This window comes from Nesoenas mayeri (genome assembly GCF_963082525.1).
Source record: "Nesoenas mayeri genome assembly, chromosome: 35".
Taxonomy (NCBI): Eukaryota; Metazoa; Chordata; class Aves; order Columbiformes; family Columbidae; genus Nesoenas; species Nesoenas mayeri.
This window is the reverse complement of record NC_137576.1, coordinates 339,409-359,173: the sequence shown is the minus strand read 5'-3', so window position 1 is coordinate 359,173 and position 19,765 is coordinate 339,409. Positions and strand designations below refer to the sequence as shown.

Sequence of the window (19,765 nt, the reverse complement as noted above, 5' to 3'; positions counted from 1 at the left end):
GAGGCAAAACACGTGCGCGGCGGCGCGGATCCCGCTTCCCCCGCCAAATTGATGGGGAGGGAGGGGGTCCCGGTTTAAACCCCCCCCGATGCGGCCCCGCTGGGGTCACAGTCCAACCCCCCCGGGCCCCATTCCATCCCCCTCCCCTCCCCACGGCGGGGCCGGTTTAACCTCCCCTCCCCAGCCCCGGGGGCTTAATTCAACACCCCATCCCGGTTCTGTGGCCCCCGGTTCCCCCCCCCCCATAATCTTATAGAGCGCCCCCCCTGCGGGAAAAGAGCATAGAAGAGGGGGGGGCTGCACCCACAGGCGTTTATTTGACACCTAAACCTCGCTACAACCAGCAGAGAAAGGGGGAAAAACAAGAGAAAGGGGGTAGAAATAAAACGGGGGGGACACGCAAGGGCGGGGGGGGGCAGCGGGGCGGGGGGGGCGCGGGGGGGCCCCTCAGGCCTCCAGCAGTTTGCCCAGGAAGCGCAGGTTGAGGATCTTGAGCTGCTCCTCCAGGTCCATGCGCACGATCCCGTCCTCGCCGTCGATGCTGAGCAGGATCCCCGTGGCCTCCCGGTCCTCCCCCAGGATCACCTTGACCTTGGGGGGGGCGGGGGGGGGGCGTCAGTGCCGCGGGGGGGAGGGAATGGGGGGTTTGGGGTGCGGGGGGGGATACTGGGGGGCGTTTTGGGGTCCCAAAGGGGCTGGGGAAGCACCTGAGGGAACTGAGAAGGTGCATAAAGGACCATGGGGGAGCGTTCTGGGGGGGCTGGGGGGGTCCAGGATGGTTATGGGGGGGTCCAGGATAGTTGGGGGGGTCTGGGCGGGGAGAGAATGGGGGATTTTGGGGGGACTGGGGGGGTCCCAGGGAACGTGGAGAAGCACCTGAGGAGACTGAGAAGGTCCATAAAGGACCATGGGGGAGTGTTTTGGGGGGGCTGGGGGGGTCCAAGGATGGCTGGGGGGGTCTGGCACGGGGAGAATGGGGGTTTGGGGGTATTGGGGGGTCCTGAAGGGGCTGGACAAGCACCTGAGGGGACCGAGAAGGTCCATAAAGGACGATGGGGAGTGTTTTGGGGGGGTCCAAGATGACGGAGGGGGGTCTAGGGGGGAGGAGAATGGGGGATTTTGGGGGGATTGGGGGATCCCAAAGGGGCTGGGGAAGCACCTGAGGGGATCAAGAAGGTCCATAAAGGACCATGGGGGAGCGTTTTGGGGGGCTGGGGGGGTCCAAGGTGACAGGACCATGGGGGAGCGTTTGTGGGGGGGCTGGGGGGGTCCAGGATGACAGGGGGGGTCTAGGGAGGGGGGAGAATGGGGGTTTTGGGGTGCGGGGGGGGATCCGGGGGGGGGGTTGGGGTCCCAAAGGGGCTGGGGAAGCACCTGAGGGGATCGAGAAGGTCCATAAAGGACCATGGGGGAGCGTTTTGGGGGGCTGGGGGGGTCCAAGATGACAGGACCATGGGGGAACGTTTTGGGGGGGCTGGGGGGGTCCAAGATGACAGGGTGGGGGTCTGGAGGGGAGGAGAATGGGGGATTTTGGGGGGATTGGGGGGTCCCAGGGAACATGGGGAAGCACCTGAGGGGACCGAGAAGGTCCATAAAGGACCATGGGGGAGCGTTTTGGGGGGGCTGGGGGGTCCAAGATGACAGGACCAGGGGGGAGTGTTTTGGGGGGGGGGTCCAGGACGGCAGGGGGACCCCAAGCGGCTGTGGGGGGCCCGGGGGGCTGTACCTTGTTGCTCTTGGTGGGGGTGACGGGCTCCAGGTGTTCGCTGGAGATGCTCACGACCTTCTCGCTGTCCTTCAGGTACACGGAGCACATCCCGCCCTGCACGGGGGGGTCACCACGGGGGGTCAGCACCACCCTGACCCCCCCACCACCTCCCCGCACCCCAAACCCCCCCCGGGGCTCACGGTGACGCTGCGGATGACGCCGGTCTGCCCCACGGCCTGGCTGTCCAGGTACGTGTCCTTGACCTTGACCTGGATGTCGGTGGTGACCCAGTCGCTGGAGTTCTGCTCGATGCCCGAGCCGGGGGTGTGGGGGTTGTACCCCCCCGGGGAGGGGGCGCCGGGGGTCATGGGGCTGTACCCCACCGGGCTGGGGCTGGGACTGGCCTGGGGGCGACACACACAGTTAGGGGGGGGCAATGGGAGTTTGGGGGGGTTCAAGGGGGTGGGGGGGGAATGAGGGGGATTGGGGGGTGTAGGGGGACAGTGAAGGGGTTTTAGAGGGTGGGGGTTCAGGTGGGTTGTGGGGCTCAGGGATGTTTGGGGGAGCTGGGGGGCTCAGGGAGGTTTGGGGGGCTCAGGGAAGTTTGGGGGGCTCAGGGTGGGTCTGGGGGGCTCAGGGAGGTTTGGGGGGCTCAGGGGGGTTCAGGGGTCTCTGAGGGGGCTCAGGGAGCTTTGGGGGGCTCAGGGGGCTTTGGGGGGACTCAAGGGGCTTTGGGAGGCTCAGGGTGGGTCTGGGGGGCTCAGAGGGGACTCAAGGGGCTTTGGGAGGACTCAAGGGGGGTTTGGGGGGCTCAGGGTGGGTCTGGGGGCTCAGGAGGGTTTGGGGGGCTCAGGGAGGTCTGAGGGTCTCAGGGAGGTTTTGGGGGACTCAGGGAGGTTTGGGGGGCTCAGGGGGTTCAGGGGTCTCTGGGGGACTCAAGGGGCTTTGGGGGGCTCAGGAGGGTTTGGGGGGCTCAGGGGGTTCTGGGGGTCTCGGGGGGGGCTCAGGGGATTCTGGTGGGTTTGGGGGGGGCTCAGGGGGGTCTGGGGGTGCCTGTTTTTGGGGTACCTGGTAGGCCATGGGGGAGGGTGTGGGGTGGTAGAGGGCCAGCAAGTGGCTGTTCTGGTAGCCCAGGGGCTCAGGGGGGTTTGGGGGGGGGCTCAGGGGGGTTTGGGGGCCTCTGGGGGGGCTCAGGGAGGTTCGGGGGGCTCAGGGGTTCTGGGGGGTCTGGGGGGTCTCTGGGGGGGCTCATTGGGGTCTGTGGTACCTGGTTGGCCATAGGGGAGGGCGTGGGGTGGTAGCTGGCCGGCGAGTGGCTGTTCTGGTAGCCCAGGGGGGTCTGGGGGCCTCTGGGGGGGCTCAGGGAGGTGTGGGGGGGTTCAAGGAGGTTTTGGGGGGCTCATGGGGGTGTGGGGGTGTCTGTTCTTGGGGTACCTGGTAGGCCATGGGGGAGGGCGTGGGGGTGGTAGCTGGCCGGCGAGTGGCTGTTCTGGTAGCCCACGGGGCTGGGGGCCACCTGGTGGTAGCTCTGGGGGGAGGGGCTGGGCTGGTACGAGCCCTGGGGGGAGGGGACGGCGTACGGGGAGAACTGCTCCGTGTTGTACCTGCGGGGGACACCCCTCAGCGAGGGGGGGGCACCCCTCAGCAAGGGGGGGACACCCCATCAGCAATGGGGGACACCCCACAGCGAGGGGGGACACCCCATCAGCAAGGGGGAGACACCCCACAGCAAGGGGGGACACCCCACAGCGAGGGGGGACACCCCTCAGCAAGGGGGGGATATCCCCTCAGCAAGGGGGGGATATCCCATCAGCAAGGGGGGGATATCCCATCAGCAAGGGGGGGGCACCCCATCAGCAATGGGGGACACCCCACAGCGAGGGGGGGGCACCCCTCAGCAAGGGGGGGATATCCCCTCAGCAAGGGGGGACACCCCACAGCGAGGGGGGGGGCACTCCTCAGCAAGGGGGGACACCCCACAGCAAGGGGGGATACCCCATCAGCAAGGGGGGACACCCCTCAGCAAGGGGGGGGCACCCCTCAGCAAGGGGGGATACCCCATCAGCAAGGGGGGACACCCCTCAGCAAGGGGGGGATATCCCCTCAGCAAGGGGGGACACCCCATCAGCAATGGGGGACACCCCACAGCGAGGGGGGGGCACCCCTCAGCAAGGGGGGGGACACCCCATAGCAAGGGGGGGACACCCCACAGCAAGGAGGGGGACACCCCACAGCGAGGGGGGACACCCCGTCAGCAAGGGGGGACACCCCTCAGCAAGGGGGGGACACCCCACAGCAAGGAGGGGGACACCCCTCAGCAAGGGGGGACATCCCATCAGCAAGGGGGGGCGCCCCATCAGCACATGGGGTCTCCGGCAGGATTTGGGGTCCCCCGGAGGAATTTGGGGTCCCCCAGGGGCAGTTCTTCCCCCTCAGACCAAGGTTTGGGGTCCCCTGGGGGGCATTTGGGGTCCCCCAGGGGCAGCTCTTCCCCCCCAGAATAGGGTTTGGGGTCCCCTGGGGGGGATTTGGGGTCCCCTGGGGGGGATTTGGGGTCCCCCAGGGGCAGCTCCTCCCCTAGAGCAGGATTTGGGGTCCCCCCCATCCCAGTGTCCCCCCAAAGCCCCAGTTTCGGGGGTTCCCCCCCATCCACCCAGAGAGGCAGTTTTGGGGTCCCCCCACCTGCTGTCCACCCAAAGCTGCAGTTTTGGGGTCCCCCCCACCCGCCATCCCCCCAAAGAGGCAGTTTTGGGGTCCCCCACAAGCAGCTTCCCCCGCCCAGGGCTGGGATTTGGAGTCCCCCTGTCCCCCCATAGCCACATTTTGGGGTCCCCCCCGTCCCCCACAAAGCCCCAATTTGCGGTCCCCCCCCCCCCAGGTTTTGGGGTCCCCACTCACATGGCGGGGGTGCCGGGGGTCTGGGGGTTGTAGGGCTGGGTGACCTGTGGGGACGAGGGGTCGGGGTACCCCGGGGTTTGGGGGTTCGGGGTCCCCCCGTAGCCCTGGGGGGAGGGGGTGGGCTCGTCGTCGAAGCCGTACTCGAAATCCTCATCCGCCCTGGGGGGGACACAATTGTGACCGTGGGGTCCCCAAAGAGGGGGGGGGACACCCCAGAAACGGGGGACACCCCAAAAACGGGGGGACCCACCGGGACGGGGTGTTGGGGTTGTTGGGGTCCCAGGCCCCGCTCTGGGCGGGGGTGCGGCTGCCGTCGTGCAGGGGGGTCTGCGAGCCGTAGTGGGGGGTGCGGCTTCCTGGGGGGGGCACAGAGGGGGTGTCACTGGCCCCTGCCCCCCCAAAACCCCCCTGATCCCCCCAAAACCTCCTGTGTCCCCCCAAATCCTGTCACCATCCCTCAAGCCCCCCAGGTCCCCCTGAGCCGTAGTGGGGGGTGCGGCTTCCTGGGTGGGGGGACACATGGGGGGTGTCATTGTCCACTGGCCCCCTCAAGCCCCCCTGTGTCCCCCCAAGTCCTGTCACCCTCCCTTGAGCCCCCACCTTGTCCCCAAGGTCCCCCCATGTCCCCCCGTGTCCCCAAGGTCCCCCCATGTCCCCCTATTGTCCCCAAGGTCCCATCTCACCCCGTTCCAACCCCAAAGGTCCCCCCCAATGTCCCCTCTGTGTCCCCCAAGGTCCCATCCCCCACGGTCCCCCCATGTCCCCAAGGTCCCACCCCCCACGGCCCCCCCCATGTCCCCAAGGTGCCCCCCCCAGGGTCCCCCCGTGTCACCCACCGTCGTGCAGGGGGGTCTGTGACCCATACATGGGGGTCCGGGACCCGGAGCCGTACATGGGGGTCTGGGAGCCGTACATGGGGGTGCGTCCGTACGATGACGTCATCCCCGCCCCGGGGCGCCGCGACCCCCTGTGGGGACAATGGGGAGTCAGGGGGGGCACAGGGACACCCCCAAAGGCCACCCTGACCCATTTGGGGGCCCCAAGGGTGACCTTGACCCCTTGAGGGGTCCCCAAGGGTCACCCCAACCCCTGGAGGGACCCCCAGGGTTCACCCTGACCCATTTGGGGGTCCCTAAGGGCGACCTTGACCCCTTGAGGGGACCCTGAGGTTCACCCTGACCCATTTGGGGGTCCCCAAGGGCTGTGTTGACCCCTTGAAGGATCCCCAAGGGTCACCCCAACTCCTTGGGGGGTCTCCCAGGACCACCCTGACCCATCTGGGGGTCCCCAAGGGCCACCTGGGGGTCCTCAAGAGCCACCCCAACACCTTGGGGGGTCTCCCAGGACCACCCTGACCCATCTGGGGGTCCTCAAGAGCTACCCCAACCCCTTGAGGGGTCCCCAAGGACCACCCTGACCCAACTTCGGGTCCCCAAGAGCCACCCCAACTCCTTGAGGGGTCCCCAAGGGCCATCTCAACCCCTTGGGGGGTCCCCAAAGGCCACCCTGACCCATCTTGGGGTCCCCAAGAGCCATCTGGGGGTCCTCAAGAGCCACTCCAACGCCTTGGGGGGTCCCCAAAGGCCACTCTGCCCCCCTGGTGGGGGCACCCCGACCCCGTTTTGGGGTCCCCGCGCCCCCACTCACACGGTGGTGAGGCGCTGCCGGTCCACCGAGATGGTTTGGCAGGTGGAGTGCAGCTCCACGCGCGCCGTCGACTCCGTCGCGTCCTTCACCACCCCGATGTAACCTGGGGGGGGACACACACGCACAGGGGGGGCTCAGGGTGTCCCCAAGGGTCCCCTTTGTCACCTTTTGGGGGGGTGACAAAGCGCCACCCACCTTTGTAGGGTCCCTGGGAGATGCGCACGGTCTGGCCGATCAGGTCGTTGTCGCGGCGCCCGCGCCCGCGGCTCATCCCGCCGCCCCCGAAACCCCCGCGTTGGCCTGGGGGGGGACAAACGGGTTGGGGGGGGGTTGGGGACACCCCCCCCCATCTTTGGGGACACCTTGGGGACAGCCCAGCGCTCACCGGCCCCACTGGGGTGCATGGGGCTGCTGATCCGGGGGCTCATGGGGGCGAAGCCGCCGACCGTGAAATTGGTGACGTCCCGCGGCTGCCAAAGAGAAAACAGGAGTTGGAGGGGGGGGACACATACGGTAAAAGGGGGGGGGGGACGGTCCCCCCGGGGGTGTCCCCAAGTGTCCCCAACCTTGGAGCCGCCGGCCAGGACCAGGTGGCGCGTTTTGCAGACGAACATCCCGCCGTTCTCCACCAGTTTCTTGCAGTGCAGGAAGGCGAAGCCGCGGAAAAGGTGCCGGATCTCGCCCTCCCGGCCCTGCCCCCGCAAAACGGGGGGGGGACACCCCAAAACTTATGGGGGAACCCCAAAGAGGGGAATGGACCCCCCCCCCCGCCTTGGAAATGGGGGCGCAAAGGGGGACCCCAGGCCAGCCCATGAGGGACCCGGCTCAGCGCTGGGGCGGACCCAGAGCACCCTAAAATGCCATGGGGGGGCCCTAAATGCCATGGGGGGGCCCTAAATGCCATGGGGGGGCCCAAAGTGCCATGGGGGGGGCCCCAAAAAGCACCATGAAGGACCCAGAGGGAACAAGGAGGGACCCCAAGAAACCCCCCGGTGCCACAAGTGGCCCCCAAAGCATCAAGAGGGTCCCCAAAATGCCATGGGGGGGCCAATATGCCATGGGGGGGGCCCAAAGTGCCATGAAGGACCCAGAGGGAACAAGGGGGACCCCAAGGAACCCCCTGGTGCCACGAGTGGCCCCCAAAGCATCAAGAGGGTCCCCAAAGTGCCATGGGGGGGCCCCAAAAAGCCATGGGGGCCACCCCAAGGCAACATGAAGGACCCAGAGGGAACAAGGAGGGGCCCCAAGAAACGCCTCGATGCCACAAGTGGCCCCCAAAGCACCAAGAGTGTCCCCAAAGTGCTGTGGGGGGGCCCAAAATGCCATGAGGGTTCCCCAAAATGCCGTGGGGGGGCCCCCAAAATGCCACGGGTGGGGACCCAAAGCACCATGAAGGACACAGGGGGAACAAGGAGGGACCCCAAGAAACCCCCCAGTGCCATGAGCGGCCCCCAAAGCATCAAGAGGGTCCCTGAAATCCCATGGAGGGGGCCCCAAAATGCCCGGAGGGGACCCCCAAACCCCCCCCGGGTCCCCCCCCGTACCGAGTGGGGCCCGTCGATGACTTTGACGATGTCCTTGACGTGGATGTTGTTCTGCTCCGAGTCCAGCGCCACGGCGAAGCGATTGTCCTTCTTCCTGGTGACCGCCTGGTGCCGCACCGTCACCACCTTCCCGTACATGTTCAGCACCTGCGGGACACACGGACGTGGGGGGACACACGGACATGGGGGGTGGGCACAAGAATGGGGGGACACCCCCTTGGGTGTGGGACAGACAAACATCCCCATAGGGACCAGGATGTGCGAGCGGGGAACCCGCAGCAGTTTGGGGACATTCATGATGGTTTGGGGACATTGGCAGCGGTTTGGGGACATTCATGATGGTTGGGGGACATTGGCAGCGGTTTGGGGACATTCATGATGGTTTGGGGACATTGGCAGCAGTTTGGGGACATTCATGGTGGTTTGGGCACATTGGCAGCAGTTTGGGGACATTCATGATGGTTTGGGGACATTGGCAGCGGTTTGGGGACATTCATGATGGTTGGGGGACATTGGCAGCGGTTTGGGGACATTCATGATGGTTTGGGGACATTGGCAGCGGTTTGGGACATTCATGGTGGTTTGGGGACATTGGCAGCGGTTTGGGACATTCATGGTGGTTTGGGACATCTATGGTGGTTTGGGGATACTGGGGGTGGTTTGGGGACGTTCGTGGTGGTTTGGGACATTCATGGTGGTTTGGGGACATTGGGAGCGGTTTGGGGACATTTATGGTGGTTTGGGGACATTCATGGTGGTGGTCTGGGGACACCGGTGGTTGTTTGGGGACATTGGGGGCAGTTTGGGGACACTGGCAGCAGTTTGGGGACACTGGTGGGAATTTGGTGACACTGGTGGCCATTTGGGGACACTGGTGGGAGTTTGGGGACACTGGCGGCCGTTTGGTGACACTGGAGGCTGTTTGGGGACAATGGTTTGGGGACATTTGTGGCCGTTTGGGGACATGGGTTTGAGGACCCTGGTTTGGGGACATTTGTGGCCATTTGGTGACACTGGCGGCCGTTTGGGGACACTGGCGGGAGTTTGGCGACACTGACGGCCGTCTGGGGACACTGGCGGCCGTTTGCTGACACCGGGGGCCGTTTGGGGACACTGTTTTGGGGACACTGGTGACCATTTGGCGACACTGGCGGGAGTTTGGTGACACTGGCGGGAGTTTGGTGACACTGTTTTGGCGACACTGGCGGGAGTTTGGTGACACTGTTTTGGCGACCCTGGCGGCCGTTTGGCGACCCTGGTGACCGTTTGGTGACAGTGCCGGTGTCCCGGGGGGGTCACCCACCTGGAAGGTCTCTCTCTCCAGGCGCACGATGACGCCCACGGTCTGGGGGTCCAGCTGCACCAGCTCCCCCCACTCGTGCTGCCCCCCCACGTCGACGCCCGAGGCCGTTTCGGAGCAGAGCTGCAGGTCCCGCGGCAAAACCTTCAGCTGCGGGTAAAACCACCACCACGTCACCATTTCCTCGCCGTTTGCCCCCAAAAACCGCCCCGCGCGGGGGGGGTGAAGGCGCCTCTGCGTGCCCCCCCCTAAAATAACCTCGTGCATGGTGAGGTCGGAGAAGAGGATGACGAAGTTCTCCTCCACGCGCACGATCAGCCCCGTGTCGCCCTCGTAGCGCCCGGCGATGACTTTGACGTGGTCGCCCATCTTGAAGTATTTGCGCAGCTCCTGCGCCGGGAACTCCAGCATGTCCTGTCGCGGGGGGAAACGCCGTGTTTTGGGGTGGGGGACACAATGGGGGGGTCACAGCGTTGTCCCCTGGGGGGTCCCCGACCTTCAGGTCCTCGTGCTTGGGCATGATGGTGATCTTGTTGCCGTCCACGCTGAGGATCTTGCCCTGGAGGTTGATGAGCTCGCCCTCGCACACCTCCACGTTGTCCCCCGGCTGGAAGTTGTGCTCCCGCTCCTTCCCTGGGGGGGCAACGGGGACCATGGGGACCATGTGGGGACAATGTGGGGACAACGGGGACGATGTGGGAGCAACAGGGACAATGCAGGAGCAATGGGGCCAATGGGGACGATGTGGGGGCAATGGGGACGATGTGGGGGCAATGGGGACGATGGGGACAATGGGGACAATGCAGGGGCAATGGGGACAATGCAGGGGCAATGGGGACAATGCAGGGGCAATGGGGACAATGGGGACAATGTGGGGACAATGGGGACCATGTGGGGACAATGGGGACCATGTGGGGACAATGGGGACAATGGGGACCATGTGGGGGCAACGGGGCCAACGGGGATGATGGGGACAATGCAGGGACAACGGGGACAATGGGGACAATGTGGGGACAGTGGGGACAATGTGGGGACAATGGGGACAATGTGGGGACAACGGGGATGATGTGGGGACAAGGGGGACAACGCGGGACAATGGGGACGATGTGGGGGCAATGGGGACGATGCGGGGGCAATGGAGACAATGGGGACAATGCGGGGACAATGGGGATGATGTGGGGACAACGGGGACAATGGGGACCATGTGGGGGCAATGGGGACAATGCGGGGACAATGGGGACAATGGGGGGACAATGGGGACCATGTGGGGGCAATGGGGACAACACTGGAGCAACAAGGCCAACGAGGATGATGGGGACAATGTGGGGACAATGTGGGGACAATGGGGACGATGTGGGAGCAACAGGGCCAATGGGGATGATGTGAGGACAATGGGGACAATGCAGGGCCAACGGGGACAATGTGGGGACGCGGGGCCCCCCGTACCTGTGCTCTCCGTCACCACCTCCAGGTCGATGCCTTCGGGTTGATCCTCGAACTTCTCGAGCTCCGACAGCGTGGGCTTCACGCCCTCCGTGATCTGCCCGCGGCGCCACACGGTCCCCATGCGCCCCAAAGCGGGGGGTTTGGGGCGAAAGCAGCGGGTTTCGGGGGCGTCGCACTCACCACGGCCGACATGGCGAAGCTCTTGAACAGGAATCCCTTGCGGCTGTAGCGGTTGCCCTCGAATATGAGGAAATCGCCGTCCGACGCCACGTCCCCTCCCAGGGAGCTGGGGACAGAAGCCACGTCACCCCCCAGGGGGAAAAGCGATGGGTTGGGGGTTCTGGGGGTGTGGGGCACACCCGGTGTCCCCGCGGCGGGACGGGGACGGGGACGGGGATGGGGACGGGGACGGGGACACACCGGATCTTCTCGGCGTCAAAGAGCCGCTGGGGGGGGCGCTTGAACTTCTTTCTCTTGGCGAACCAGTCTTTCTGTGGGGAGGGGGTCAGTGCGGGGACAGCGGGGATGGGGTGGGGACAGGGTGGGGACAGAGTGGGGACAGCACTGGGGATGGGTGGGGACTGGGTGGGGACGGTGCTGGGGACGGGACAGCACTGGGGACAGGGCAGGGGACGGCGCTGGGAACCAGGTGGGGATGAGGCAGGGACCACACTGGGGACCGGGTGGGGACAGCACTGGGGACAGCACTGGGGACCGGGTGGGGACAGCACTGGGGACCGGGTGGGGACCGGGTGGGGACCGGGTGGGGACAGCACTGGGGACTGGGTGGGGACAGAGTGGGGACCGGGTGGGGACAGAGTGGGGACCGGGTGGGGACAGCACTGGGGACCGGGTGGGGACAGCACTGGGGACCGGGTGGGGACAGCACTGGAGACTGGGTGGGGACAGCACTGGGGACTGGGTGGGGACCGGGTGGGGACAGCACTGGGGACCGGGTGGGGACAGCACTGGGGACCGGGTGGGGACCGGGTGGGGACAGCACTGGGGACCGGGTGGGGACCGGGTGGGGACAGGGTGGGGACCGGGTGGGGACAGCACAGGGGACTGGGTGGGGACAGGGTGGGGACCGGGTGGGGACAGCACTGGGGACAGCACCGGGGACTGGGTGGGGACAGCACTGGGGACTGGGTGGGGACCGAGTGGGGACCGGGTGGGGACAGCACTGGGGACATCACTGGGGACCGGGTGGGGACAGCACTGGGGACAGCACTGGGGACCAGGTGGGGACCAGGCGGGGACCGGGTGGGGACAGCACTGGGGACAGCACTGGGGACGGGACTGCACTGGGGACAGTGGGGGGGGACGGGAGTAGGGACAGTGCTGGGGACAGCGGGGGGACGGGACCCAATTGGGGATGGGACGGGGATGGCGCTGGGGACGGCACTGGGGACCAGGTGGGGACCAGGTGGGGATGGGGCGGGGATGGGGGTGGGGACGGGACTGCACTGGGGATGGCACTGGGGACGGGGTGGGGACAGGGCGGGGACGGGGTGGGGACGGCGGTGTCACCCCAGCTCCTCACCAGGCTCATTCGGGCTTTGATGCGGTCGAAGTCGATGCGCGGGATCATCTTGAGGGAGATCTGGTTCTGGCTTGGCTCCACGTAATCCACCTGCGGCACGGGGCGGGGACAAAGGGACACGCTGGGGACGCTGGGGACACCGGGGACACCGGGGACACCCTGGGGACACCCTGGGGACACCCTGGGGACAACCTGGGGACACCCTGGGGACAGCGCTGCTGGTGGGTCACCCCCTGGCCCCACCATAGAGCACCTTCCCCAACACTGATGGGAGCCCTGATGTGCTCAGGGGCCACCAAAGACTTGATCTGCAGGGGCTGGAGACAGTTGGGGACACATTAGGGACCCTCAAGGACACTGTGGGGACACATTGGGGACACCCCTGCTGGTGGGTCACCCCCTTCATCCAAACACAGCCCAGTTTCCCCAGTGTAAATGTGACCCCAAAAACCTGACATGCAGGGGCTGGGGGACACGGGGACACTTGGGGACACTCAGGGCCACGCTGGGGACACTTGGAGACACTCGGGGCCACCTTGGGGCCACTCAGGGTCACCCTGGGGCCACATTAGGGACACCCCTGCTGGCGGGTCACCCCCCTGGTCCAACCACAGCCCAGTTTCCCCAGTGTAGATGTGACCCCAAAACTTGATCTGCAGGGGCTGGGGGACATGGGGACACTTGGGGATACTCAGGGCCACCCTGGGGACACTTGGAGACACTCGGGGCCACCTTGGGGCCACTCAGGGTCACCTTGGGGCCACTTGGGGCCACATTAGGGACACCCCTGCTGGTGCGTCACCCTCCTCGTCCAACCACAGCCCAGTTTCCCCAATGTAGATGTGACCCCAAAACTTGATGTGCAGGGGCTGGGGGACACGGGGCCACTTGGGGACACCCAGGGACACTTGGGGTCAATCAGGAACACTCAGGGCCACCATGAGGCCCCTTGGGGACACCGTGGGGACAATCCTACTGGTGAGTCACCCCCCTCATCCAACCACAGCCCAGCTTCCCCTATGTAGATGTGACCCCAAAACTTGATCTGCAGGGACTGTGGGACACAGGGACACTTGGGGACACCCTGGGGCCACTCAGGGTCACCTTGGGGACAATCCTACTGGTGGGTCACCCCCCTTGTCCAACCACAGCCCAGTTTCCCCAATGTAGATGTGACTCCAAAACTTGATGTGCAGGGGCTAGGGGACATGGGGCCACTTGGGACCACCTGGGGCCACCCGTTTGTCACCTGGGCGATGTCGTCCTTGTAGATGCCCCTCTTGAGGCGCACCCAGGCCTTGGGCTTGAGGTTGGTGACCTCCTTGACCACCTTGAGCACGTCGGTCATCTCCTTGATGGGCACCATCTGCTGGTTCCAGTAGCCCACGCGCAGGTTGCCCACGCCCTCGATGGCCTGCTTGACGTGCGTCTGCTTGTACGCTTCCACGTAGATGTAGCCCTTGACGTGCTCGGGGGCCACCACCGACTTGATCTGCAGGGGCTGGGGACACAGGGGACAGTTGGGGACACGTTAGGGACATGTTTGGGTTGTTTGGGGACAGCCCTGGTTGGGGTCACCTCCATTGTCCAACCACAGAGTGGCGTCCCCAACACTCATGGCACCCTTGATGTGCTCGGGGGCCACCAGAGACTTGATGTGCAGGGGCTGGGGACACAGGGACACAAGGGGACATGTTAGGGACACGTTTGGTGTGGTTGGGGACACGTTGGGGATGACCCTGGTGGGGGTTTTCCAGCCCTGGTCCAATCACAGAGTGGCGTCCCCAACGTTGATGGGACCCCTGATGTGCTTGGGGCCACCAGACACTTGATCTGCAGGGGCTGGGGACACGGGGACACTTGGGGACACTCAGGGGACACCCTGGGGACACCTTGGAGATACCCCTGGTGGGGAGTCACCCCCCTTGTCCAACCACAGAGCAGATTCCCCAATACAGATGTGACCCCAAAATTTGATCTGCAGCAGCTGGGGGACACGGGGACACTTGGGGCCACTCAGGGCCACTTTGGTGACACTCAGGGCCACTTGGGGACACACAGGGCCACATTGGGGACACTCGGGGACACATTGGGGACACCCCTGCTGGGGGGTCACCCCCCTCATCCAACCACCACCCAGTTTCCCCACTGTAGATGTGACCCCAATGACTTGACGTGCAGGGGCTGGGGGACACGGGGACACCTGGGGACACCTAGAGGACACTTGGGGACACATTGGGGACACTCGGGGACACTCAGGGACACCCCTGCGGGGGGTCACCCCCCCTTGTCCAACCACAGAGCAGTTTCCCCAACACTGATGTGACCCCAAAGACTTGATGTGCAAGGGCTGGGGGACACGGGGACACCTGGGGACACCCAGGGGACACATTGGGGACACTTGGGGACACGTCCCCCCCACGTCCCCCTCACCGTGTCGGTGAACTGGTAGGCGATGAACTTGCGCATGAGGGCGATGGCCGTGGCGCGCTCCTCCCCGATCTGGGCCGAAAAACCGGCATTTTGGGACCGGGGGGAGGCAAAAAACGTTACTTTGGGGAGCAGGGATGCGGCCCCTCCCCTCACCCCCCCCCATCCTGCACCCTCTCATCCCCCACCCCCCCCATCCCCCACCTCCCCATCTTCCCACTTCCCATCCCCCACTCCCCCACCCCCCATCCCCCACTTCCCCCCCCAGCCCCCCTATCCTTCACCCCCCCACCCCCCACCTCCCCCCCCCATCCCCCACCCCCCCATCCCCCACCTTGCACTTCACAGTCCAGAGATTCGGGTCCCTGTGGGGGGGGCATAAAACCCACCATCATCACCAGTTTTGTCCCAATTTCCTCCTTTTTCACCCCAAAACCACACGGACTCCCCCCCCATTTCACTCCATTTTTCCCCCAAAACAATCCAGCATTTTTCTACCCCCACCGAACCCCAATTCCCTATTTTTCCCCCCAAACCCAGCGCTTTCTTGCCCTCCCCCAGCCCCTTTTCCCCCCAAACCACGAACCTTTTTCACCCCCCCTTACCCAAATTTCCTCCTTTTTCCCCCAAAAAGCCCCATTTGTTTTTACCCCCACATGAAAATCCCTTTTCCTTCTCTCCCTCAAAACATCGACACTTTTACTCTCTCCAAAAACCCCACTTCTTCCCCATAAATCTCCTTTTTTCTCCCCCCCCCAGTGGTGATTTTATTGTGTCCCCCTCCAAATGGTGATTTTTTGCCCCCCCCATAGTGGTTTTTGCCCCCCCCAGCCCCCCCATGGTGGTTTTTGCCACCCTCCCTCAGTGGTTTTTGCCCCCCCCGCAGCTCCCCCATGGTGTTTTTTGCCCCCCCCCCAGCCCCCCCATGGAGGTTTTTGCCCCCCCATGGAGGTTTTTGCCCCCCCATGCACTCACTTGACCCCCGGCAGCAGCTGCTGTTGGGTGATGTCGTCCGAGAGCTCGTCGGAACCGCCGTAAACGCTTCAAAATTAACGCAATTAACGCAATCATGACAAGGGGAGGGGTCCCGGGGGGTGGGGGGGTCCCCAGGGATGTGGGGGGGTCGTGTGGGGGGGTCGGGGACCCCAAAACTCACGTTTCTCCCACCGAGGACTTGGCGTATTTCTTCATGTAATACTCCCCCAGCTCCTCCTCGCGCTGGTCCCTGGGGGGGGTGGAAAAGGACGGGGGGGTCGGGGCGGCCCCCGGCGGACAGACGGACACGGGCCGGACAGAGGGACGCGGGGACGGACGGAGGGATGGACAGAGGGACGCAGGATGGGCAGCGCAATGCAGGGATGGACAGAGGGACAGGGGACGGACTGAGGGACACGGGGACGGATGGAGGCATATAGGACGGACGGAGGGATACAGGATGGACGGAGGGACGTGGGACGGACAGAGGGACGCGGGGATGGACAGAGGGATGCGGGGATGGACAGAGGGACGTGGGGATGGATAGAGAAATACAGGATGGACAGAGGGACACGGGGATGGATGGAGGGATACAGGATGGACAGAGGGACACGGGGATGGATGGAGGAATACAGGATGGACAGACGGACGCAGGGATGGACAGAGGGACGTGGGATGGGCAGTGGGAAAGACAGAGGGACGCAGGATGGACAGTGGGACGTGGGGATGGACGGCGGGACGTGGGGATGGACGGCGGGATACGGGAAGGACAGAGGGACGCAGGGATGGATAGAGGGACGTGAGATGGACGGCGGGACATGGGGACAGACGGCGGGATATGAGAAGGACAGAGGGACGCGGGGACGGATAGAGGGACGTGAGACGGACGGCGGGATATGGGAAGGACAGAGGGACGTGGGGACGGATAGAGGGACGTGGGGACGGATAGAGGGATACGGGAAGGACAGAGGGACACGGGGACGGACGGAGAGACGTGGGACGCCTGGAGGGATGGACAGAGGGACGGACAGAGGGATGCCGGACAGACAGACGGCCAGGTGGCCCCGTCACCTCCAGAGGTTCTGCAGGCGCCGCGCCCCCGATCGATCCTCGTCCAGAACCACGTTGTCGATGTTGGAGGCTGCGGGGGGGGGGACAGCGTTGGCACCCCCGGGGGGGACACGGGGCTGGGGGGGGGGGGTGTTTTGGGGTGCGGGGACGTGGGGGTCGGCACTCACCTTCGATCTCCTCTGCGGGAGGAGGAGGCGGTGGAGGATGGACGAACACATGAGCAAACCGGGGGGGCGGATGGGGAACGGAAATGGGGGGGAAATAGGGGAGAAATAGAGGAGGAAATTGGGGGGAAATAGAGAAGGAAGTTCGGGGGGAAGAGGAGGAAACGGGGGCAGGAAAAGGAGAAAAAACCAGGCAAAATAAGAGGGGAAAAAGGGGGGGAAACGGGGAAAGGGGGGAGGGAAAGGCGGGGGAGGAAAGGGGGGGGAGGGAAAGGCGGGGGAGGAAAGGGGGGGGAGGGAAAGGCGGGGGAGGAAAGGGGGGGGGAGGAAAGGGGGGGGGAGGAAAGGGGGGGGAGGAAAGGGGGGGGAGGAAAGGGGGGGGAGGAAAGGGGGGGGAAGGGGGAGAAAGGGGGGGAAAGGGGGAGAAAGGGGGGGAAAGGGGGAGAAAGGGGGGGAAAGGGGGAAAGGGGGGGGAAACGGGGGGGGGGAAACGGGGGGGGGAAACGGGGGGGGGAAACGGGGGGGGGGGAAACGGGGGGGGGGAAACGGGGGGGGGGAAACGGGGGGGGGGAAACGGGGGGCCAAAGGGGGGGAAAGGGAGGGGAAGGAAGGTAAGAGGGGGGATGAGGAAAAGGGGGGGTCAGAAAAAGCAACAGAAAAGCCCCAGGGCGAGCGCAGATGAGATGAGTCAAGTGGACGGACACGGGGAGGGAAGGACAGACAGACACCGGGGGGGTCCCCAAAGTTCCGGGGCTCCCCAGGGCCCCGGGGTGGGGGGCGCCCAGAGCTTCAAGGGGCTCCCAAAGCTCTGGGGCTCCCAAAAGCTCTGGGGGGGGGTCCCCAAAGATCTGGAGCTCCCCAAGGCCTCCAGGGGGCCCCAAAACTCTGGGGGGGTCCCCAAATCTCTGGGGGGGTCCCCAAAGCTCCAGGGGGGGTCCCCAAGTTTGGGGGGGTTCCCCTCTCCTCACCTTTCTCCAGAATGTCTTCAGCTCCATCTTCCCACTGATCTTCATCCTCATACTCATCGTCGACATCTGGAGGGGTCAGGGGGGTGAGCGGGGGCTGGGGGGGCCACAGCGACCCCCCCAAACTGCAGCGCCCCCCCCAAGCTCACCGGCCTCGTCCAGGATGAAGCCGCCGTGCCGGGGTTTCTTGGCGGGTCGGTCGTCGTCTTCCTCCTCCTCCTCCTCATCGTACTCCTCCTCCTCCTCCTCCTCCTCCTCCTCCTTCTCGCTGGCGCGCTCCTCCTCGGCCTGGGGGGGTTTGGGGGTCTCAGAGAGGTTTTGGGGTTCGGGGGGGTCTGGGGGAGGGTTTGGGGGGAGGGACCTCTCGGTGACGCCCAAAGGGCGCTGCCTTCGGTCTCACCTCGGTCTCCTTGGCTTGGGGGGGTTTTGGGGGTTCAGGGGCTTTGGGGGGTCACCTCGGTCTCTTTGACCTGGGTGGGTTTGGGGGGCTTTGGGGGGGTCAGTCCAGAGGGGTTTGGGGGGGTCACTTCGGCCTCCTCAGCCTGGGGGAGTTTGGGGGTTCAGGGGGGTTTGGGGGTCACCTCGGCCTGGGGGGGTTTGGGGTTCAGAGGGGTTTTGGGGTCCTGGGGGGTTCTGGGGGTCACCTCGGCCTAGGGGGTGTTGGGGTCCAGGGGGGTTTGGGGGGTCATCTTGGTCTGGAGGGTTTAGGGGTTCGAGGCAGTTTCGGGGGGTCACCTTGGCCTCCTCGGCCTGGGGAGGTTTGGGAGTTCAGGGGGGGGTTTGGGGGTTTTGGGGTTCGGGGGGTCACCTCGGCCTCCTTGGCCTGGGGGGGTTTGGGGCTTCGAGGGGGTTTAGGGGTTCAGGGGGGGTTCGGGGGGGTTTGGGGTTTGGGGGTCACCTCGGCCTCCTCGGCCTGGGGGGGTTTGGGGCTTCAGGGGGGGTTCGGGGGGGGTTCGGGGGCGGTTTGGGGGGGTTTGGGGGGGGTTTGGGGGTCACCTCGGCCTGGGGGGGTTTGGGGGTTCGGGGGGGGGTTTGGGGGTCACCTCGGCCTCCTCGGCCTCGCTGCTGCGCTCGCTCTCGTCCTCCGAGAAGTTGCTGTCGTCACTGTCCGACATGGTGGGGGGGCTGCGGGAAACGGGGGGAAACGGGGAATGGGGTGAACTGGGGGGGCTGCGGGAAACGGGGGGGAACCGGGGGGCTGCGGGAAATAATGAGGGTGAACCGGGGGGCTGCGCGAAACGGGGGGAAACGAGGAATGGGGTGAACTGGGGGAATGGGGGTGAACTGGGGGGGGAAATGGAGGGGAATGGGGGTGAACTGGGGGGTAAACTGGGGGGGAATGGGGGAAACTGGGGGATGAACTGGGGGGAAATGGGGGAAACTGGAGGGTGAACTGGGGGGGATGGGGGGCGATGGGGTGAATGGGGTGAACTAGAAAAGAAAGGGGGTGAACTGGGAGGAAATGGGGGGGAATGGGGGGAAAAAGAGGGTGAACTGGGGGTGGAATGGGGGGAACTGGGGGGTGAACTAGTGGGGAGGGGGGGGAATGGGGTGAACTGGGGGGGCGAACTGAGGGGGAGTGGGGGGGGGAACTGGGGGGGGGAATGAGGGTGAACTGAGGCGGAACTGGGGGGAAATGGGGGGAACTGGGGGAGGATGGGGGTGAACTGGGGGGTGAATTGGGGGGGGAATGGGGGAAACTGAGGGGAATGTGGGGGCTGGGCCGCAACGGGGGGTCCGGGGGTGTCCGGGGCTCCCGGGGTGTCCGGCGGCCCCACCCCCCGCTCGGCCTCACCGGGATTCCCGGATCGGGCCCCGGATCGGGCCCCGTGGGCTCCGAAGGGCCCGGGCCCCGCGGGGGGCACCCGCCGCCCCCCCCGCCCCCCCCCGCGGTTACCGGCGGCTCCGCTGCGCGCTCTCCGGCCTCAGCCCCGCCCCGCCGCAGCTTCCGCTTCCGGTTCGGGTCCCGCTCCCGGTTCTCGGCTCCGGTGTCGCTCCCGGTTCGCTCGGCCTGGGCCTCGCCGCCGGTTTCCGGTTCCGGTGACAAGTTCCGGTCCCGCCCCCTCGACGTCAA

At 65.7% G+C, this 19,765-nt stretch overlaps 1 protein-coding gene across 1 annotated transcript; it reads right to left on the bottom strand.

Annotated features, from left to right (window-relative positions):
* Positions 1-317: 317 nt before the first annotated feature.
* Positions 318-19,719, bottom strand: SUPT5H (SPT5 homolog, DSIF elongation factor subunit). Its single transcript, XM_080361655.1, is given in 31 exon segments — positions 318-591; positions 1,727-1,822; positions 1,909-2,112; positions 3,143-3,169; positions 3,171-3,312; positions 4,607-4,765; positions 4,857-4,962; positions 5,443-5,573; positions 6,254-6,356; positions 6,449-6,553; positions 6,639-6,723; positions 6,820-6,945; positions 7,798-7,944; positions 9,101-9,247; positions 9,356-9,511; positions 9,594-9,730; positions 10,544-10,637; positions 10,724-10,829; positions 10,964-11,034; positions 12,087-12,176; positions 13,336-13,587; positions 14,520-14,588; positions 14,851-14,881; positions 15,492-15,557; positions 15,673-15,741; positions 16,563-16,632; positions 16,730-16,741; positions 17,695-17,760; positions 17,841-17,979; positions 18,735-18,816; positions 19,589-19,719. Coding segments are annotated over 30 exon segments (3,222 nt in total). The 5' UTR covers positions 18,807-18,816; positions 19,589-19,719; the 3' UTR covers positions 318-447.
* Positions 19,720-19,765: the final 46 nt, after the last annotated feature.